Genomic DNA, 17,152 nt, shown 5'->3' with positions numbered 1-17,152 from the left:
CTTCAACAAATATCTTAATGGGAAAATATTAGTTTTACATTAATAAAGCATTTGCTGATAGGTAATGAAAAAACTCAAACAAATGTTTAAAAATTCCATTGTGCGATAAAAATTCGAAGCTTACCACCTAAGAGCATGTTCATTCAACTTCTCTACCAAGTCTACTGCTTCCCTTTGCCCTGCTACACCGGTGGCTACAAAACGTGCTCTAGGTGACAAACCTGTCATGCATGGTAAGCGGGCAATCATGATGGGATGACCGATAGCGCACCCTCAGCCGCAATCGTTTCAGTCGCAGCTTGGTGTGTCAACGACAACGAATCGTTCCCACTGGAAATAGTTTGTCGTTTGTCTGGTCAAGCGATCGCGGGATGCTCGGTATACCCGGTCCCCGAAATGAACGATACAATGTATCGAACCAAGGGGCTAGTAGATCTGCGTGCGTGATGTTCTACAATGTTGTTCTACAACAGCAGAATAAAAATAGTTGCCAAAAGAGAGTTCGCACACAGGGTCGCGATTGCAAAACTGTGATTGGAATAAATGGTACGATAAATGTGTCGGTGCGTACGTGCATGTACGGGTGCATTATCCGGTGAACCCAGCGAATGTGGCTGGGTGGCTAAGCGATATTTCTATATCGCAAAGCCACTCTTATAAAAATAAATATCCATGAATGAAAGCGTAAATGTATGTAAGTGTACCGTGAGACAAAGGCAAATTCGTTGAACAGTTCGTTGTTCGTGTGTCCATATGTTTCGGTTTTATTACATTTTTATGGCTCATGAGCATAAATTTTGGCAGTCAAGGTTTGTGGATGGTCGTGTAATCAATCAGTTTAGTAATGTGTCGGAATGCAGAGAATATTTAATTTAAAATTATTAAATTTATGAAATTTTGCCCCAATTTGTTGCGAAGCATTTCGGATATTCAGTATCAATTTTTCTGTATTAAATATTAAGTTAATAAATGAAATGAGATGAAATGAAACGAAACTAAATCAATATTTGTACAGACAATGGGCGGAAACGCATTCAGATTATGATATCTGAGAAGAATTCGATTGATAGAAACTATCTTTAATTTTAACCCATTTATTTTATGCTTTAACAGTTTTGGAAACACTTTCATACGCTCGTCCACTATGTACCTGTGTGTTTTCGTTTCACAAAGGCATTTATTAACCTACAACACTAACAGTTTTAGTTCACTACGCAAACCGCAAAAAGGAAAACAATTGAGCAGCAAGAATCATTACCGTAGCCATGACTGCATGACCACACAGACGCTTGCCCAGAACACTGGTCCTAAACCCCTAAAATCTCTTCAACACAAACACAAACAGGAGAACAAGCGACGTCTTTGGGCGTGCAAAATAAATAGCAATAAATTAACGGTTTTCATAAATTAACTGTGCCCTCCGTCCATCGCTTCCACCGTTCGATCGGTGTGCAGAGCGCTTTGAAGACCCCTAATGATTTCGCAAGATTTAGTCTTTCTAGATTTCTTGTGATAAGATTGATCTTGTTGAACTGTCGCACCAAACCAAAAACCGGCAAGCAAGCAGATCGACACAACCTGCATCCAATTGGGAGACAACATTTGGCATGCAGTTGTCCCCGATATGAAGCGAGCGTTCTACGTTCTCGTGTTTGGAAATTTGTACAAATTGAACGAATGAAAAAAGCAATGATGACAACAATGATGATGAAGATGATAAAACGGCGAGCCTTCTTGCCCTTGTTTTGCTAAGCAAAAGGAGGGATTAGCAACAACCGTGCTAGGGGAAATGCTTCTCAGTATGGCCGCTGCTGCTGGTACGCCATCGCGTGCGGATCGGCAAGCTGGGGCGCGTAATGGTTGGCGGACGGGTTGTACTTGGGGTTACGGTACAGGTACGGTTCGTCGTAACGTTCTGCACGATCGTGTCCACCTTGATAGTTAGCCTCCTCGTCGTGGACATTGTGAAGCGATCGTTTCCAGTAGCCACCGAAGTCACCATCACCGTGATCGTCGTAGTGATGCTGATGCTGGGCATGTTCGTAATAAATCACCTGTAATGCATAAGAGAAAAAATGTTAGAATTGTTGCTCTTGGAAAACATCGGTTGCGTAGTTACGTTGATCACTTTTACCTTTTGTGGAGAAGGTTGTTTCTTAAAGTCAATCCAGAACCGTGCGATGTTGATCAGCAGACCGATCAGTGCAACGGCGAAGAACTTTAGCTGCAGCTTAAAGGACAAAATCTTCAGCAACAGCTCAATCTTGGCCTTAAGGGCCGCGCCCAGAATGAAAAGCTTCATGAAGGTCTTCTTCTTCTTGCCCTTGCGTTTGCCTAAGGGTGCGGATGCATTTCGATTGTGTGTAGGTGGGGGTGTATTGCAAGAATTAAAATAATGTGTTTTCCATATGCCAAGCATCAAACAACACGGCATATGGAGGCGACAATGATGAGTTGGGGATAAAAGGAATGAAAGAAAATAATGTTAATAAAGCTCAGATACGTTCACCATCCATGATGATGTTTTGCGTTAGTACGGGACTACGGATTTCTACTGCGGACACGGTTAGCAAAAACTAAAGCAACAAGTTGATTAAACACGCACAAAAACCAAACAATATCGTTTGTCTTCTCGCTGCTTGCGGTTCTTTGTTTTTGCACACAACAAAAGCACACGAAAAAACACACACGATACTAAGAGGGTGATAAGCATATGCTATGGGGGTTCGGGAAACTAACTAACAAGCAGTTAGACAAATAGGGAATTTCTACTTCACAATGTTAATAGGATTAAATATAATTAGGGTAAAGAAAATAACTAAAAAGCGTTTAAAAGCGTCTTTCTTCTTCCAGGCTGATGATGATTTGGGATGAAATTGTTTGCCAATTGTTTTGTTTTATTTTGTTCCATTAAAAAATAATTATTTAGTAATACGGCCTGTTCGTTCTTCAGTTGATATTAATAAAACAAGGTCATAAACAAACAAGTAGAGTTATGTATCGAAATCATGTAAAAAATAAGAAATTGCTTTAACAAACAAAAAAGCTTGTATGAGTAAAAAAGTTGTGAACAAATACAATAGAAAAGACAAATATATGAAAGCAGATAAATGGTAGAGATGAAAAAGAGATAGAAAAGATACAAGTAAACACAACAATTTTTAAACGCAGACACAAAAGAAAGTGCAAAAAACGCGTAAAACAAAAACCAAACAAACAAATAACTCAATAACGCAACGGTACGAATAAAGTTCCACAGGAAAAAGAAACATAAAACGGAACAAAACAAAGCGCAAACGCAAACAAAAACCAATCAAGCATGATACTACAAATGGCACAAAACAACTGCAATTGAAAATGGCACATGCAAACCAACATGTAAAAAATGTGAAGGCGTGGACGCCACCTATTGATGCATGCAGGCGATAATGAGCAGGGGAGCCTAAGTCGCTTAAGGCGCCCACGCTCCGTAATGATAAAAAGCAGATAATGATGATGAATCCGGTGTTGCTGATGGTAATTATGTGAATCAGATGAGTGCGGGAAGTGTGTAAATGATGATGATGGTGTGTAATGATGGGTGTGTTGTCTTGATGTTTGGTTTAGTATGGATGAATGCAGCATGCTTTGATGTTTTTTTTTTCTAACCAGCGATTAATCGATGTGCCAAAGCCAAAATCGGTATTTTCTAGCCACATTCCGATACCGATGCCACATGCATTCCGTACCCAGAAGGTGACCAATGGATTTTTGTTTTTTGGATAATTTTTGTGTCTCGGTTGGTAGATTTATGCGATCGTTTTTTGTTTTTTGAGTACTCAAACATAGACATGGTGCTGCTGGTGTTGGTGAAGCGTGTTGTTGGGAAGGCGTTGACTCTTCCTTACGTGTTGTTGTGTTTCTGTTCCTGTGATAGTATATTGAGCGGGTGTGTTGTTTGGAAAAAGTTGAATTATGCCCAAGCGGCTTTGGAGCAAACACTCCAACTGCAAAACTACTAATCTCTTTACACTGTAAACCATTATGTACGAATAGGAAGAACATAATGCTTGTTACAAACAAATAAAATGAAGAAAAATCATCACTTTTAACGTGGAAAACCAAAAATAAAAAATAAAAACCTAATCAGTTTGGGTCTTACAAGAACTACAATCCACTACTTTCGTTGTCTGGTAACGAGGTTAGTAGAAGGATCGTATCCTTTCTACGGGGATTTAAAAACAGAACGCCCGAATGCTGCTGACAGTCGTCAAAGTCAACGCACTGAACATTAAACAGACAAGGGATAAGGATTTGCGGAGTAAAACTCCTCAATATGGCAAAACCAAACCAAGGTCAGAGGTCTAACCAGGATCCTGCCCCAAACAAACTCGGCTTCGGGGTTTGAGGTATTGAGGGGGCTAGGTGGTTGGGTTTCGGGTTGCGTGATGTTTTAGCACAAAAATTGGACCCAATATACTCAAAGCATAGAAAGGCACGAGAAGGTCTCGCCCATTGGTGTGCGTACGTCGTCTCCGCAGTTCACCGACGTCGTCGTCGTCGTCGTCATCGAAGCGAACGGCTGCGATAGCAGTTGGCCGGGCAGTGGTTTTCGACGGCGACACCAAACGACGTCCGTCGGCCACCGACGACCCGGCTACCAGCTCATCGCTCGCCAATCCCCGACCGACACGGTCCTGCTGCTGTTGGTGTTGCACCGCACTATAGCCTGTAGCCGTCCTATCGCCGCCAATGGCGCTACGAGACCCACCTCCATGACCAGCACTAGGTTCGCCACTACCAAACCCATAATCCAGTTGGTCACCCTCTTGCTTGCCTCTACCAAGTGCTTTATCCGGGCCGCCCGCCAAGCCAGCATAATCCACCAAACCATCCTCCACGGCAGCGAGCTGATCGCGGTAGTCCTCGTCGTCGGAGTCCGCCCGACCGACGGGAGCACCGGCCGTGCCGGCGTTACCGGCTGCGTTACCTAGCTTCAGCAGATGATGCAGATGCGTCTTAGATGAGGCTTCCTCTTCCTTGCCCTGTTCCTTGTCGGAGACATATCTGGAAGGGGGGGGGGGGGGGTGTGGGGAATGTAGATTTTAGAAAAAAATATAAATTGCAACTAGGTTACGGGAGACATCACGCCAAAAGATACTGACTCATCGACACTTTCGGAAACGAACTCCGAGAGTACACCCAGTCCGGTTTCGATCTGCCCCATCAGTGTGGAGGGTTTACCGCGTGCAATCTCGGCATCACTGAGACCTCGGCTTTGCTGTCGTGCTGTTACCTCTTTATCGGCTTCGACTAAAGTGAATAAATGGACAAAAATGATACATTAGTCTAGTCAGTAGTCAACAATAACAGCTAAGAGTGTAATCCAGCTAAGCTGCCTTCGCTTAAGAAAGCAATGAATGTGCCCCGATGAAACAAATCGTCTTAAAATCCAAAACGCACTTTTCACGAAGCGCTTCCTAGATGCTTAATTGAAAGTGAATTTCCGTTGCCATAAAGCATGTAAATTGTGTTGCCCTCATATCTCAGGATGATGAAACACTTTCGAACCGGGTCAACCACTCCGCCGCGCACAGAGATTTCTTATCTTCACTACAAGCGAATGAAGCGCGAATCGTCTACGGGCAATAGATTCGCATGAAAGTAGAGCCATAATCCTGTTTTTACAGTTGTGCTCCAATTCCTGATAATATTGCGGGATCGGCATGTCCGATGGGTTATGGATGGAGGATTGCCCACCGGGGAAGAAGATCTTTTCGGGCAATGCTCGAACCGGTTGTACACTGAGGGGCTCGCTACAAGGCTAGTTTTTTAAGCAGTGCCACCTATGCAGCTGAAGCTAGGCGAGTAATTGAATCCAGATGACACTGAAGACGGCTACAACAACCAGTTACTCGTTGTAGGATGGACGGATGAATCTAAGGAAGTACTTCTTTCTACAACTGTCACCAGTAAATCGATGTGCAAGAGCAATAATGTTGCAAGATAAATGATGTAGCTTAGGGTTCATCGCCTAACGATGAATTGTAATCTTTTGATACAAGATTGCTTAGAATGTTCACCCTTTCAGAAAATAAAATTATGTAGATATTTTAAACGACACATAAGGCAACAAAGCAAACGAAAAAAAGTAAATTAGCAAAATAGTTTTGCCACTCACTAACAGCTTTTTTGTGGGTCAAATTCCTCCTACATGACGCTTTTAACTCCTGGTGGTATGAAAATTTCCTTTCTACATTCCAACCACTCCGTGCTGAAGAAGACATCTGTCAGCATGCGTTTATTCACCGCTCAACAACCAACCATGCCGCATGCCAAGAAAACATAGACTGTCGGATTAACACGTCGTTTCTCCCAGGGAAAGACATCGTTTTTCCAATCCCGCCAGGAATGCATTACGAAAATCCCACCACGTTTTTGTGCTCCATCGTCTTCTTTTAAATGGTTGTGTAAACATACGTGTGTGTGTGTGTGCTAATGCCAAACATGCCAAAACAAAAAGTCATCCTTTTGAGATGAACGATAGAAGAAAAGGGAAAGCACAACAGCAGCAGCAGCAACATCTTCCGGTATCGGAAATCTTCTTGAAGAATCGTTTCCAGCGCGTTTTTTTCGTGCAGGGAAGAAAGTAATCACGCTTCTCTGGTCGTTTAGTTATTTCGCCGTTCGATGCTTATGGAGTGGTTGTTGCATTCGGGCAGCGACATAATTGGGCACCATACGAACGCCGAGCTACCGGTACTGGTAAACGGCTATTGCATGATGATACGGCAGATGCGGCTCGTGGGAAGTGACAGTGACTTTCCATTTTCCACTGCACGACACCGACACGATCCTTACCGTGATCGATGCACAAAACCAACGAAGATGACCTTTTCTTCGCTTGCTTCGGCTGTAATGGAACTGCAGCAAAACTGTGCTTCAGTATCTGCCGTACTGTACATACGCTACCGGTATGCTTCGTTTCGCGAGGGAACGAAAAGTCAGCCCTTTATCGGAATACGGTTATCGTATGCGCTCAGGCACATTTTCCCAAAGGCACGATTATTGAAATCGTCCGATGGTCGTTCAAATAAATCTTTGCTGGGAACGATGGATGAAAGGGAGATGCTTTTGCCCTTTTAGGATGAACGTGAAGCATTAGAATCTGCGAGTCGGTGAATGCGCTGGGTGGGGATGAAAAACGATGTAAGGAAGAAAGAAAGTTAAATTCACTTAATGCAGAAAATGAAATTGATTCGAATGGTTCATTGAAAAACCTGCGATAGACGATAAGTGTGGGACAAAACAAAAATTGATTGATCACTTACAGCGAAAGTTGTTCTTAATTGAATGGTTGATTGTGCATCCATGTTTAAGGATGACACGGAGTGGTGACAAAAAATGTAAAAGGGAAGAATTGCGTATGGAATATATGATTGCAAGAAGCTTGAACCTAAATTCATCAAAAGCTGAGTCTTTTCACAAATAAATAAGGAAAAGCGAAATGAAACTCTCCGCCACTCAATTGCCGTCTGATATCGTCCTTAATTAAAGTGACGAAGCTACGATTTCTAGATAATTGTCTTTCGCTTGAAACGGTCATTTCAAGGTGGATTGTTTCTCAAAAAATTGCCTTATTGAAGATGTTTTTCCTGATCTGCTTTTTGATTTAATTTAGTGAATCAACAATGAAGCCATTGCAGATGGCTATCGTTGTTTGGGGCGTTAATGATAGCCGTGCAAATTGTTTTGCTAAGTAGGCAAATGTGGGAGAAGAAATGATTAATTGGTGGAAAGTGGAATGATGTTTCGCGATTGCAACTGGTACAAAAGTTTGTGCGACTTAGAGTGAAAAAATGAAAATTGAAAATGGATTGTGATTTTTCTTTTACAGCTTGCCTCAATCAAGGTTATCATATCGATGCACTTTGCTTGGCGTTATTAGCTACGGGTTAATTGAATAGGCGATAACGTCACCTTTAAGAGTACAGAATGAGTTTTAGATAAATATTTCATCTTCTTTTATATCAGATGAGTTCAATAGAGTCAAAGTTTTGTGTAAACAGATCAATCAAATAATAAAATAATTCATTAATAAAGCGATCGCCGAATCGCCCCTAATGAACTCGTTATTTCACTTCATGCCTAGAGGCCTGGAGGTCAATTCGAAAATCTTCCGTTATTGCTAAAGATCCCGAACCGGAACATTCCTTCCGCATGCCTTTTACACCATTACACCTCTGCGAGATCTGCTGGTGATCTCTGGTGGCTGGAACTACCCTTTGGAAACGATGCTTAAAATGTATCGTTATGGTGAGTGATGAGTTAAGACAAAGCCCTCATTGATTTGCCGTTAGAATGCCCTTTCGGCGCACAGTGCCATAAACAAGCAGTCTACAATAAATTCTCCCACAAAGGTGCTCCGCTTAATACAGTGGCCTAGAACTGAAGGAGATTCTAGATTTCGTTCGTGGGGTGCAGGGAAGCAAATCACCGCTACGAAACACTTACCGAGCATATCCATTTTTTTGGCGTTTAGAATGTCTTCCCAGTTGCTCAGCACACGGGCTGCCTGTTGCCGTACGCACTGGCCCGGGTTGGACTTGATCGCGCAGAGTGCCGTCTCGAGCAGGGCTGAAGAATCGACTGAAGCTGTAGAAGGAAGAAAAAGAAATGAGTGAAAAAAGTATCGTAAATAATTGTCAGTTAGGGGTGTAATAAAGCTTTGGGGTTTTAGGAGGACCCTCCACGTAGCCTCTAAAGAGCCGAGAGCTGACGCTAGCATAAAGCGATAAATTACTCCTTTTTTCCAGATGGAAGTAATGAGACATCGTTCACGGTAAGGGTGTTTTAAAGCCTGCGGTTCTTGTGGTTCCAATTCCGAGCGATTCCGGGGGACGGATCGCCCGACCGTAGTTTTGCTCTGTGCCGATAAGCACGAGAAGGAATTAAATGTAGTGCATGGCGTTTTGTACCCATTTCTGGATTTGTTCCAATTATTCACACGCCACCGAGGCCGAGTGTTGTCACGTAAGAAGCGTGTGTCCATGTAAAATGAGATCAGCTAAACCTAAACGCTTCGACGCAGTGCCCTCTACAGCATTGGAGTTGAAGATTAGCAATAATTAGTGGATTGCTGGAAGAAAAGAAGACGCAGCAACCGGATACGAACAACTGTGGCAACTATTACTGGGTCCAGTTTTTTTTACTCTCCACCGGAACACCGTTAGGCAACAGAACGCGGTACGGGAAGCCATTCGCAAAGGCAATGTGTGATGTAAGGCGTAACTGCGTTATCAAGGGCTGGTTGGAAACGGTGCCAATCCCATTTTGCTGTATGTAGGACACAGCCTTGCCTATCCGGGAACAGGATTCGCGCGACCGTAAAACCAGCTTTAGTAGGTCATACACACGTACAAGGGCCGATTTATTCCCTGTGTGTGATACTCGACACTACATGATCGCAAACATTTTCGTGCTCACGCACGCAAAAGGCACGCAAATTACGGGTGAGATGAAACTCTTTCTCGATTATTCAGCACGACATGGGTGGGCGGAGACGAGAAAAGGAAAACGGAAAGTGAAAGCCTTTTCTGTATGAGTTTGGGAGATGAATTGAATTCTTTTGAGTTGCAAAAAAGCTATCCGTTAGCACCTATAAACAATAAACAAATGAGACGCAATCCAAAATCAAGAAATCAATAACGCCCAAGTGTTAGTTCCGCATTCTATTGTCACATTTTGTTGCGGTTCAGTACGGTTCACTTTCTACGCTTACTAATTCTCAATTTATTACACTTCAATTGTCGAATGGAGTGACATCATTGCATACGAGTCACCACGCGGCATGCGTTCGTCGCTTCTGTTTGGGAGTTGAAGTCTTTCAATTGAAGTTGAAATGGTTTTAATATTTCCTACGCTACGCGTTCATCGTTTGTTCGGCAGTTGAAGTCTTTCGTTTGAAAATGAATGCTTTTTATGTGCAATGCTTTGCGGCGTCTTTTTACGACGATCGAAAACCATTTCCACATAATTTTATTCCACTTGGATGGATTCCCTATCCCTTTTTTTTATTGCTGTCGTGCTTTTGCCAGCGCTTTTCCGGTGTGAACCAAAAGAAATGTAGATTTTCTATTGATTTACAATTCACTTTCGTGTCCGGATGGGTGTCGGGTTGGATGCTGGAAGCTTCCAAGCCGATCCGGCTCGATTACCCTCCTTGAAATGCGTGTAATTTAATGGAAGGAAAAAAAGTTTTTCTCTTTGAAATAGTGAACCAGGTCAACTTAATTGCGTGAACGTTTCCGTCGTAAAAGTAGGGTGCAAATCAGTATGAAATTTTTATATCTCCTATCTCGAGAAATGCTATGACAAAATAGTAGAAATTTCTTCTTTTTGTTCCAGCAATCGTCCAGCATAATTCCTTCCATCATCGAGCTGTCACACTCGCATACAAATGATGCACCTTATTTAAAGGTCAAAGATGACCCTGCGCTTGATGGAAAACGACCTTGAACTTTCGTGTAAGCGTCGTTAGCTGCCAGGAGTCTTTGCCATGATTACGATAATCGTCCGAAGCTCGGGCGTGTCTTTTTGTTTTCGTTTTCTACGGCAGATTCCAAGGGTGTAGCCGTCATTTGTAATACTTTCTCTAGAGCTAAATTTTGTACACGCTATTCGTTAAGCACGTTAGAGAAAGAAAAAGAGAAGATCCTTCATCCACAAACGCATCAAAACAAACATCGATTTGTGTACCACCAAATCGAGCTAGTAGAAAGTAAAACTACTCTCCCCAACGGTCAAACTTATTTTTTGGTGGTGTGAACGCTAGTTGCTGTTGTTGTCACAATCCCTTGCCTGCTCGTCTTCGTACAGGGCGGAAGCTACGGTTGATTTGTTTGCTCATTGTGTGGAGTTCTCATTCGCCAACCAGGTACAAATGGAACGGACAGAGAGCAATAGAAACATGCCATGGAATTGGTCGGATCTTTCCGATTTTGCGTGCCCGATGCAAAAAAGTTCCATTAGGTGTCCGCTACCGGAGAAGGAATTGAGATGATTTCCAACTGGGCGCCAGAGTGAAGACGCTTGATGGTACTGAAGCTTAGCTTAATGGCTCATCATCACTGCGTGAAGGGAAAAAACGGACGAGAGATGGGTTGCAACGCGAAAGGTAACATAAACGATGTCTGTGAGATGTTGCGAGTTAAAGCAGCGGTACCGGTTATGGTATGGGGATGGCGATTAGTTAGGTTCGTTTGTGGACCACCAGTGCCATCGAAGCTTGTTTCAATATTTAAAGATGATGATTGAGATTGGACTATTTGTTTGCTTTCATTTGCTAGTTATTCCTACGGGAACTCTTAGTGATGATGTCTATTTGTTTTGCTTTTAATGTGATGAATTGTCAACCCTGTAGGATTGTTGTATATTAAAAAATCTATTATTTTATTATTTTTTCGTAAATAATAAATATTTCTAATTTCAACAACTCTATATGGTATGTTTTCACAATATTGTATTTTCTAAAAAATTGATTAAAATTCAAATTTTGTAGTAAATAGTGATTGAATCTGAAGAAGTCCTCGTTTTCGAGGCTGTGTTTTTAAGCATTGGTCACCAGATAAAATTTCCTGTTAAGCATTTCCTGGGTTATACAACTTTGAAGATTATGTTCCAACGAGTTTTTGCCTTGGTCCTCGGAAGTCCTTTGTATGATCAATTTCCGAACGTTACTCTTCGAATGTTTTAAAATATACGAAACTGCTCTATTAAAAGCATAACATTGTTTCCTAAATTAGGTGAACATTCCGGAACCTCGATTGCCTTGAAGTGATCTCCCCTAATCAATAATTCACTCACACATACCCACACGAACATGTTCCACACACTTACCTGACTTTTCCACTTTCACCTCGGCTTTACCGGGTTCCTGCGCCGAAACGGTCACTCCGGTGAAGACGATCAACGCCAACCCCACCAACACTACCGTTGGCCGTCGTTCGTTCCGCCTGCCTATGCTAATCGCCATGGTTATCGATGCACTGGCGTACCTCGCGTCGCGTTGCTCACACACTTCCGGCCGGTAAGGTGTTCCGATATGTATTTTTTTGGGCGCGATGTTTCCGATCGTGCGACGCTGGCCGGTAAGATTCCGTATGGAACCGAATTGAGGAGAAGAAGAAGAGTAAAAAAAGAACGGAAGAAGGTAAGCATGGTGGCATGCAATGAGCGAGGTGGTGAACGCTATTATTCGCATAATGGCAAGATGGATCACGGCACACACACACATATATGCGAGCTATCATCTGTAAGGTGGACGGGCGTGTTGTGAGGTACGAAAAATTTCACTCTGACGCACTGTTAAAAAGCGGGTCAGTTCATACTGTCTTCAAAGCGTCCGCCACTGTGCAACTGGCCGTGAAGTGTTTGTAATTGGGTGGCCCGAGGAGCCAGACCGAGAGTGACGAGGTGGGGCTTCACTATCAGATAAATCATCAGCCCGAATGTGTGCTGGCCCGTTAGCTGAGCTGCATTTGATAAGCAATCGCTCCAATGTTGATACGTTAAAGCAGTGAAGGATTTCTTCCCGAAGCGCTCCTTATGCGCTGAAGAATTGATACTTAAGGTGGCAGCTAGTCTTATCACAAATTTGCTTTTAATTTCTTCAATTTCTACGACCACCAACTGTCCAAAAATAAGTGTTTTAGGGGCATTGGGTCACTAAGAGGGGGAAAAAATGTTCGAACTAATCCATCCGGCGAGACATAATACCAGCGATGCGAAACCAAATTCGAAGCGTCCGAAATGCATAAACATTCCTTCCTACAAACACATACAACCACACACAGGCACTAGCAGACAGAGTGAGCCACAGTCAACTGTTTTGTTCGGGCCTCAGTGCGTTTTTTACAAGAAAAAAGGTATTTTTTTTTCATGGTGGATACATTTCTGACACCGATTTTGTTAATTCCTGTTCGTTTCGATTCTGTTTGTGTTCGTCCGGTTTGTTGAAGGGTTCCACTTGACACTCGTACGTACAACCCAGCATCCGTCACGACACTGCTGGAAGGGAGAGTTTGGGTTTCATTTCGTGTTCGTACGGGGCACACTCACTCTTTACAAGCTATCACAATGCTCTTTCGTCTGTTTGAAACCAATTACACTTGCAGGCACTTGCTGTCACCGTGATATTGCTACAACTGTATGAGTTTAAAAAAATGGTTCATATCAAACACTTTTCGTACACACATGCACACAAGAAAGGGCCTTCAATGCACGAAATTTCTAAAAGATTTGCACATCCTGCTATCGCTTGAAAGAGCCTTCCCAGCGAAGATACGTACCGGTTCAAGATCAAGGTAATATTAAGCGTGCGCTGCTTCCGGACGATCGGTTTTATAGCGACGCTAAGGCGTCTGGGTGGAAGCGCGTAAAGTGTTGGCGGATCGGCGAGTGAAAGACACACCACGCGTGCCAGGGAAGATGCAGTTGAGAGCAAGCTAGAGTGAAAGAGAGTGAGAGCGTAGTGGACGCTCAAGTGAAGTGAGCGAAGATTACCGTTTCTGGTGAAGTGAGTTGCGCCGTGAGTTGGCGTGGATCTTATGCAGGTTTGGGGTGGTGCATCTTCAACAACTGTTCGTTTCTCACTGGCACTTTCTCACGTGTGGTGTAAACCCTTTCGCCAACGAAGATTGATGGAATAAGCTTCGGGAAGACCCTTTAAGCGTTGATACAGCCATAGTTATCGATTAAATTTTAAGAATAAAGAGCAATCAGCTTAATAAATAATTTTTATTTATTTATTTATTTATTTATTTATTTATATTTTAGTATTATGGCTAGGAGCCGTATTATCACCACTGCCTTGAATGAATATGTAACATACAAAAAACAACAAGGCATTTCCTTCCTGTTAATTACCTTTTACAGGGCATACTCGGTTAATGAAAAATATGTTTTTATTTTGACATAGACAATTGACATGACATAGAAATCTTGTTAAGAGTCCAGCAATGTTTCGAATAAAATAGCATTTTTGAACTTTAGTATAGTCTACAGTTGAAATATACTATTTTTGAAGGTTTGTTATTGAAAGTGAACTCCTGAAAGTATCCAATTTATATATTTACGACAATGGCGCTGATCTTTACACGCCTGGTCTGGGGAATAAATCCCATCCAAGCCGTTCCCAGAGCGAGAAGGTCATTAAGCTAAAAAGAAGAAAACCAGTTTACCAAAGACTATAAAAATGAAATGATCATCTAAAAAGTATCAATGGTATGAGGCGTTTAGAATTAAAATTGCTTATTTGCCCCTATTTGTTATTTTTTTATAGCAAGTTGATGCATCGTTTTCTATTGACAAAAACTTTAGTTTGTTCATTAAGTATATTTTTATTCATTTGCATTTCTTATCTGGACCATACGCGTTGCGTGAAATAACAACAGAGCCAACAAATTTTCTCACATCTATTCGAGCCGTGAGATGCATCCTTCCTCAACGTAGAAATTAGGCTTTGCAACCATAGTTCACTGAGCCACAGCCGACAAGCCACGATGATCCATCCCCATTTTTCTGCGGCGCGATAAAGCAGGTCGATAATGATGTTAACTTATACGTACATCGCAACAATCAGCTACCGATTGATCGCACAATTTAAGTCCCCGTGTCCGCACGCAAAACGTGTTCGTCCGTCTCGGCCGTAGGGTTACAAGCCCTAGATACGGGGAAACTGGAAATGCGTCGGTAACGTGTGGCTGTGTTAACAATTGTAAAACGGCATGCTGTTCGATCTCGGAAGTGGCTCGATCTGGTCACGCATTATCTAATGGAAAACCGGTAGAGGGACATAGGGTTTAATGCTTTAGTTTTCTTCTTCCAAACAAAGAAGGTGGTTCGGTCGTTTTGTGGGTCAGTCTGGTTTGCTCCGATACAGTTTTTTTTGAGGCCATACGCCGAGTTTGGAACGAACAAAACCTGTTGCAAAAGCAAGGTGATTTGCTACAACTTAGTAGAAGTGAAGACGACCATTCTGATAGCTTTTTCAAGTGATCGAATAATTGTTACTATAAAACAAAAAAAAAACAGACGCAACACGAATAATCTTACACGATAACGTAGTCGATGGAGACAATTTGGAATTTCAGCCTAACAAGTAAATCCATCCCGTCGTCTGGGCCAAACTCACTAGCAGAATTTAAATTAGCTGCATACTCATTACACCATGAGATCGCTGCCATCGTCAACATTCGGTATGATGAATTGCTGAGGAGTGGTTTTCACCCTAAACTCATCGAAAACCTGATCAAGTGTTGTTTTCATTTGAGTGGACTGTGGTTCGAACTGGGATCAATTTAATCTGCCCAAGTTGATCGTGAATCGTGAATCAAATCTAAGCGAGAAAAAGAAAAGACGATCACCAAACGACGACCGGCAAAATGATTACGATGTCCAAAACATGGTTAGCTTTTGCTTGAAAGTGAAAGTTTGGAATTCGTGCTCGCGATCATGGTGCGGAAGATTGTACGTGAAGCGAGCAGACGTTCGAGAAGAGGTTCACCGAATTTAGTTGAGATTGAATCGTCTAGTTTGGTGATCGTCTAGTTCAATGAGAAATGCTTTCTCATTGAAGTGATGCACTGTTTAGAAGCAAATTTGAGTTATTTGATTGATAGTTAATTGAATAAGAATCTACGGTAGCGAAATGAAAGGAAAATAACTTAATCAATAAAAATGGCATTTCAGATAACAGACAAAAAGTAAATTAGAAAGAAAGTTATTTTGTCCCAAAAGATATTTCTGCAATTAATATTGCACACAAACAATGTTGCCCAGCCTTAGGGGTTCAATGAGAAATGCTTTCTCATTGAAGTGATGCACTGTTTAGAAGCAAATTTGAGTTATTTGATTGATAGTTAATTGAATAAGAATCTACGGTAGCGAAATGAAAGGAAAATAACTTAATCAATAAAAATGGCATTTCAGATAACAGACAAAAAGTAAATTAGAAAGAAAGTTATTTTGTCCCAAAAGATATTTCTGCAATTAATATTGCACACAAACAATGTTGCCCAGCCTTAGGGGTGAAATGTAGATAGATCGTTAGCGTCGTCACTCGATTTCGTCTTGTGCTTTGTTGTTTGTTTTCCTTCGCAGCTCGGAGCAATTATAGCCCACACCAAGACGTACCCTATTCACCTTAAAACACCCGCAGACTAATGAAACATGAACTTAGAAGGAGAAAGAAAGGTTCAGGAGTGGAAAAAATGCCCGTTCGGCCCTTGCAAAAAAAAGGAAAGCTCCCATTGATGGTAAATGGTCAGTGGAAAAACGCGTGGTAAATTATCGAATTAGTGGCATCACATGGTACCTACCGTTTATCGGTGGGCATTGTGATGATGCACATGGGCCTTTTTTTATGCGAAAGTGCAACGATGATCATCGAATGGACTTGTTTGTTTGTGTTAACTGGTCATTGGGGAGCATTTTTTGTTTGCGTTGAATTATTCGAACCGTCCGAAGGAGGTTGTGTGTGTTTTTCTAATCCGATTTACCGCTTTGTCGATGGATTTAATGTTATTTGTTACATGGGAGAGAAAGAGTAGCAGGTGGGGGTTGAAAAGGTAATGTCCATTGTATTACTTTGTGGATCGTCAGGTTTTCGTATCCGCGTGTTGTCCGGCGTAGCGATAATGCGATTTTAATTGCAAGTAGAAAGGGAAAGCTCCACCATTGGCTGATAACGATAGGGAAAATAGAAGACTCTGGTGTTGATTACAGCTTCGGTGATTTACTTGATAAGCTTACTAATTGCTCTAATAATAGAAAATTTCGCAATAATTACAATTGAAAATTAGAGGATAAATTTTAACCACATCGTGATCTGATAGATGAAACCGCTGTAGGGACGGTCTGGTAGCCGAAGCGATAGTCACACCGGTCTTCACACGGCAGGATCACCGAGGATCACCTTCCAATCTTCAAATGTTTCGGCCAATCAACAAATAAACAATTTTCAACACAAATAATTATTTCCTTGGTTGTATTTGTGAACCAAGGGCATTCATGTGAAACTCGTGGCACGCGAAATGAAGATTTGTTGACTGTTTTGATGGTTTAATGGATTATAGTACAGCTTTTTTTGCATCAAAAGATTAAATAAGTTCGA

General features: G+C 42.0%; 2 protein-coding genes across 2 annotated transcripts in view; both read right to left on the bottom strand.

Moving 5' to 3' along the window:
- LOC126563470 (acireductone dioxygenase) overlaps window positions 1-17,152 on the bottom strand; it is a 568,562-nt gene that overhangs the window by 202,061 nt on the left and 349,349 nt on the right. The window lies entirely within an intron of this gene.
- On the bottom strand, window positions 1,797-12,013 carry LOC126563625 (uncharacterized). Its single transcript, XM_050220269.1, has 6 exons — window positions 11,878-12,013; window positions 8,494-8,634; window positions 5,145-5,292; window positions 4,508-5,046; window positions 2,135-2,334; window positions 1,797-2,054 (listed from the first exon to the last, which is right to left on the bottom strand). Exons 1-6 carry the CDS (start codon window positions 12,011-12,013, stop codon window positions 1,797-1,799), a joined length of 1,422 nt encoding a protein of 473 aa, XP_050076226.1.

The sequence above is a fragment of the Anopheles maculipalpis genome, chromosome 3RL, assembly GCF_943734695.1.
Source record: "Anopheles maculipalpis chromosome 3RL, idAnoMacuDA_375_x, whole genome shotgun sequence".
Taxonomy (NCBI): Eukaryota; Metazoa; Arthropoda; class Insecta; order Diptera; family Culicidae; genus Anopheles; species Anopheles maculipalpis.
Note: the sequence above shows the minus strand (reverse complement) of the source record. Positions and strands in the feature narration are given on the sequence as shown.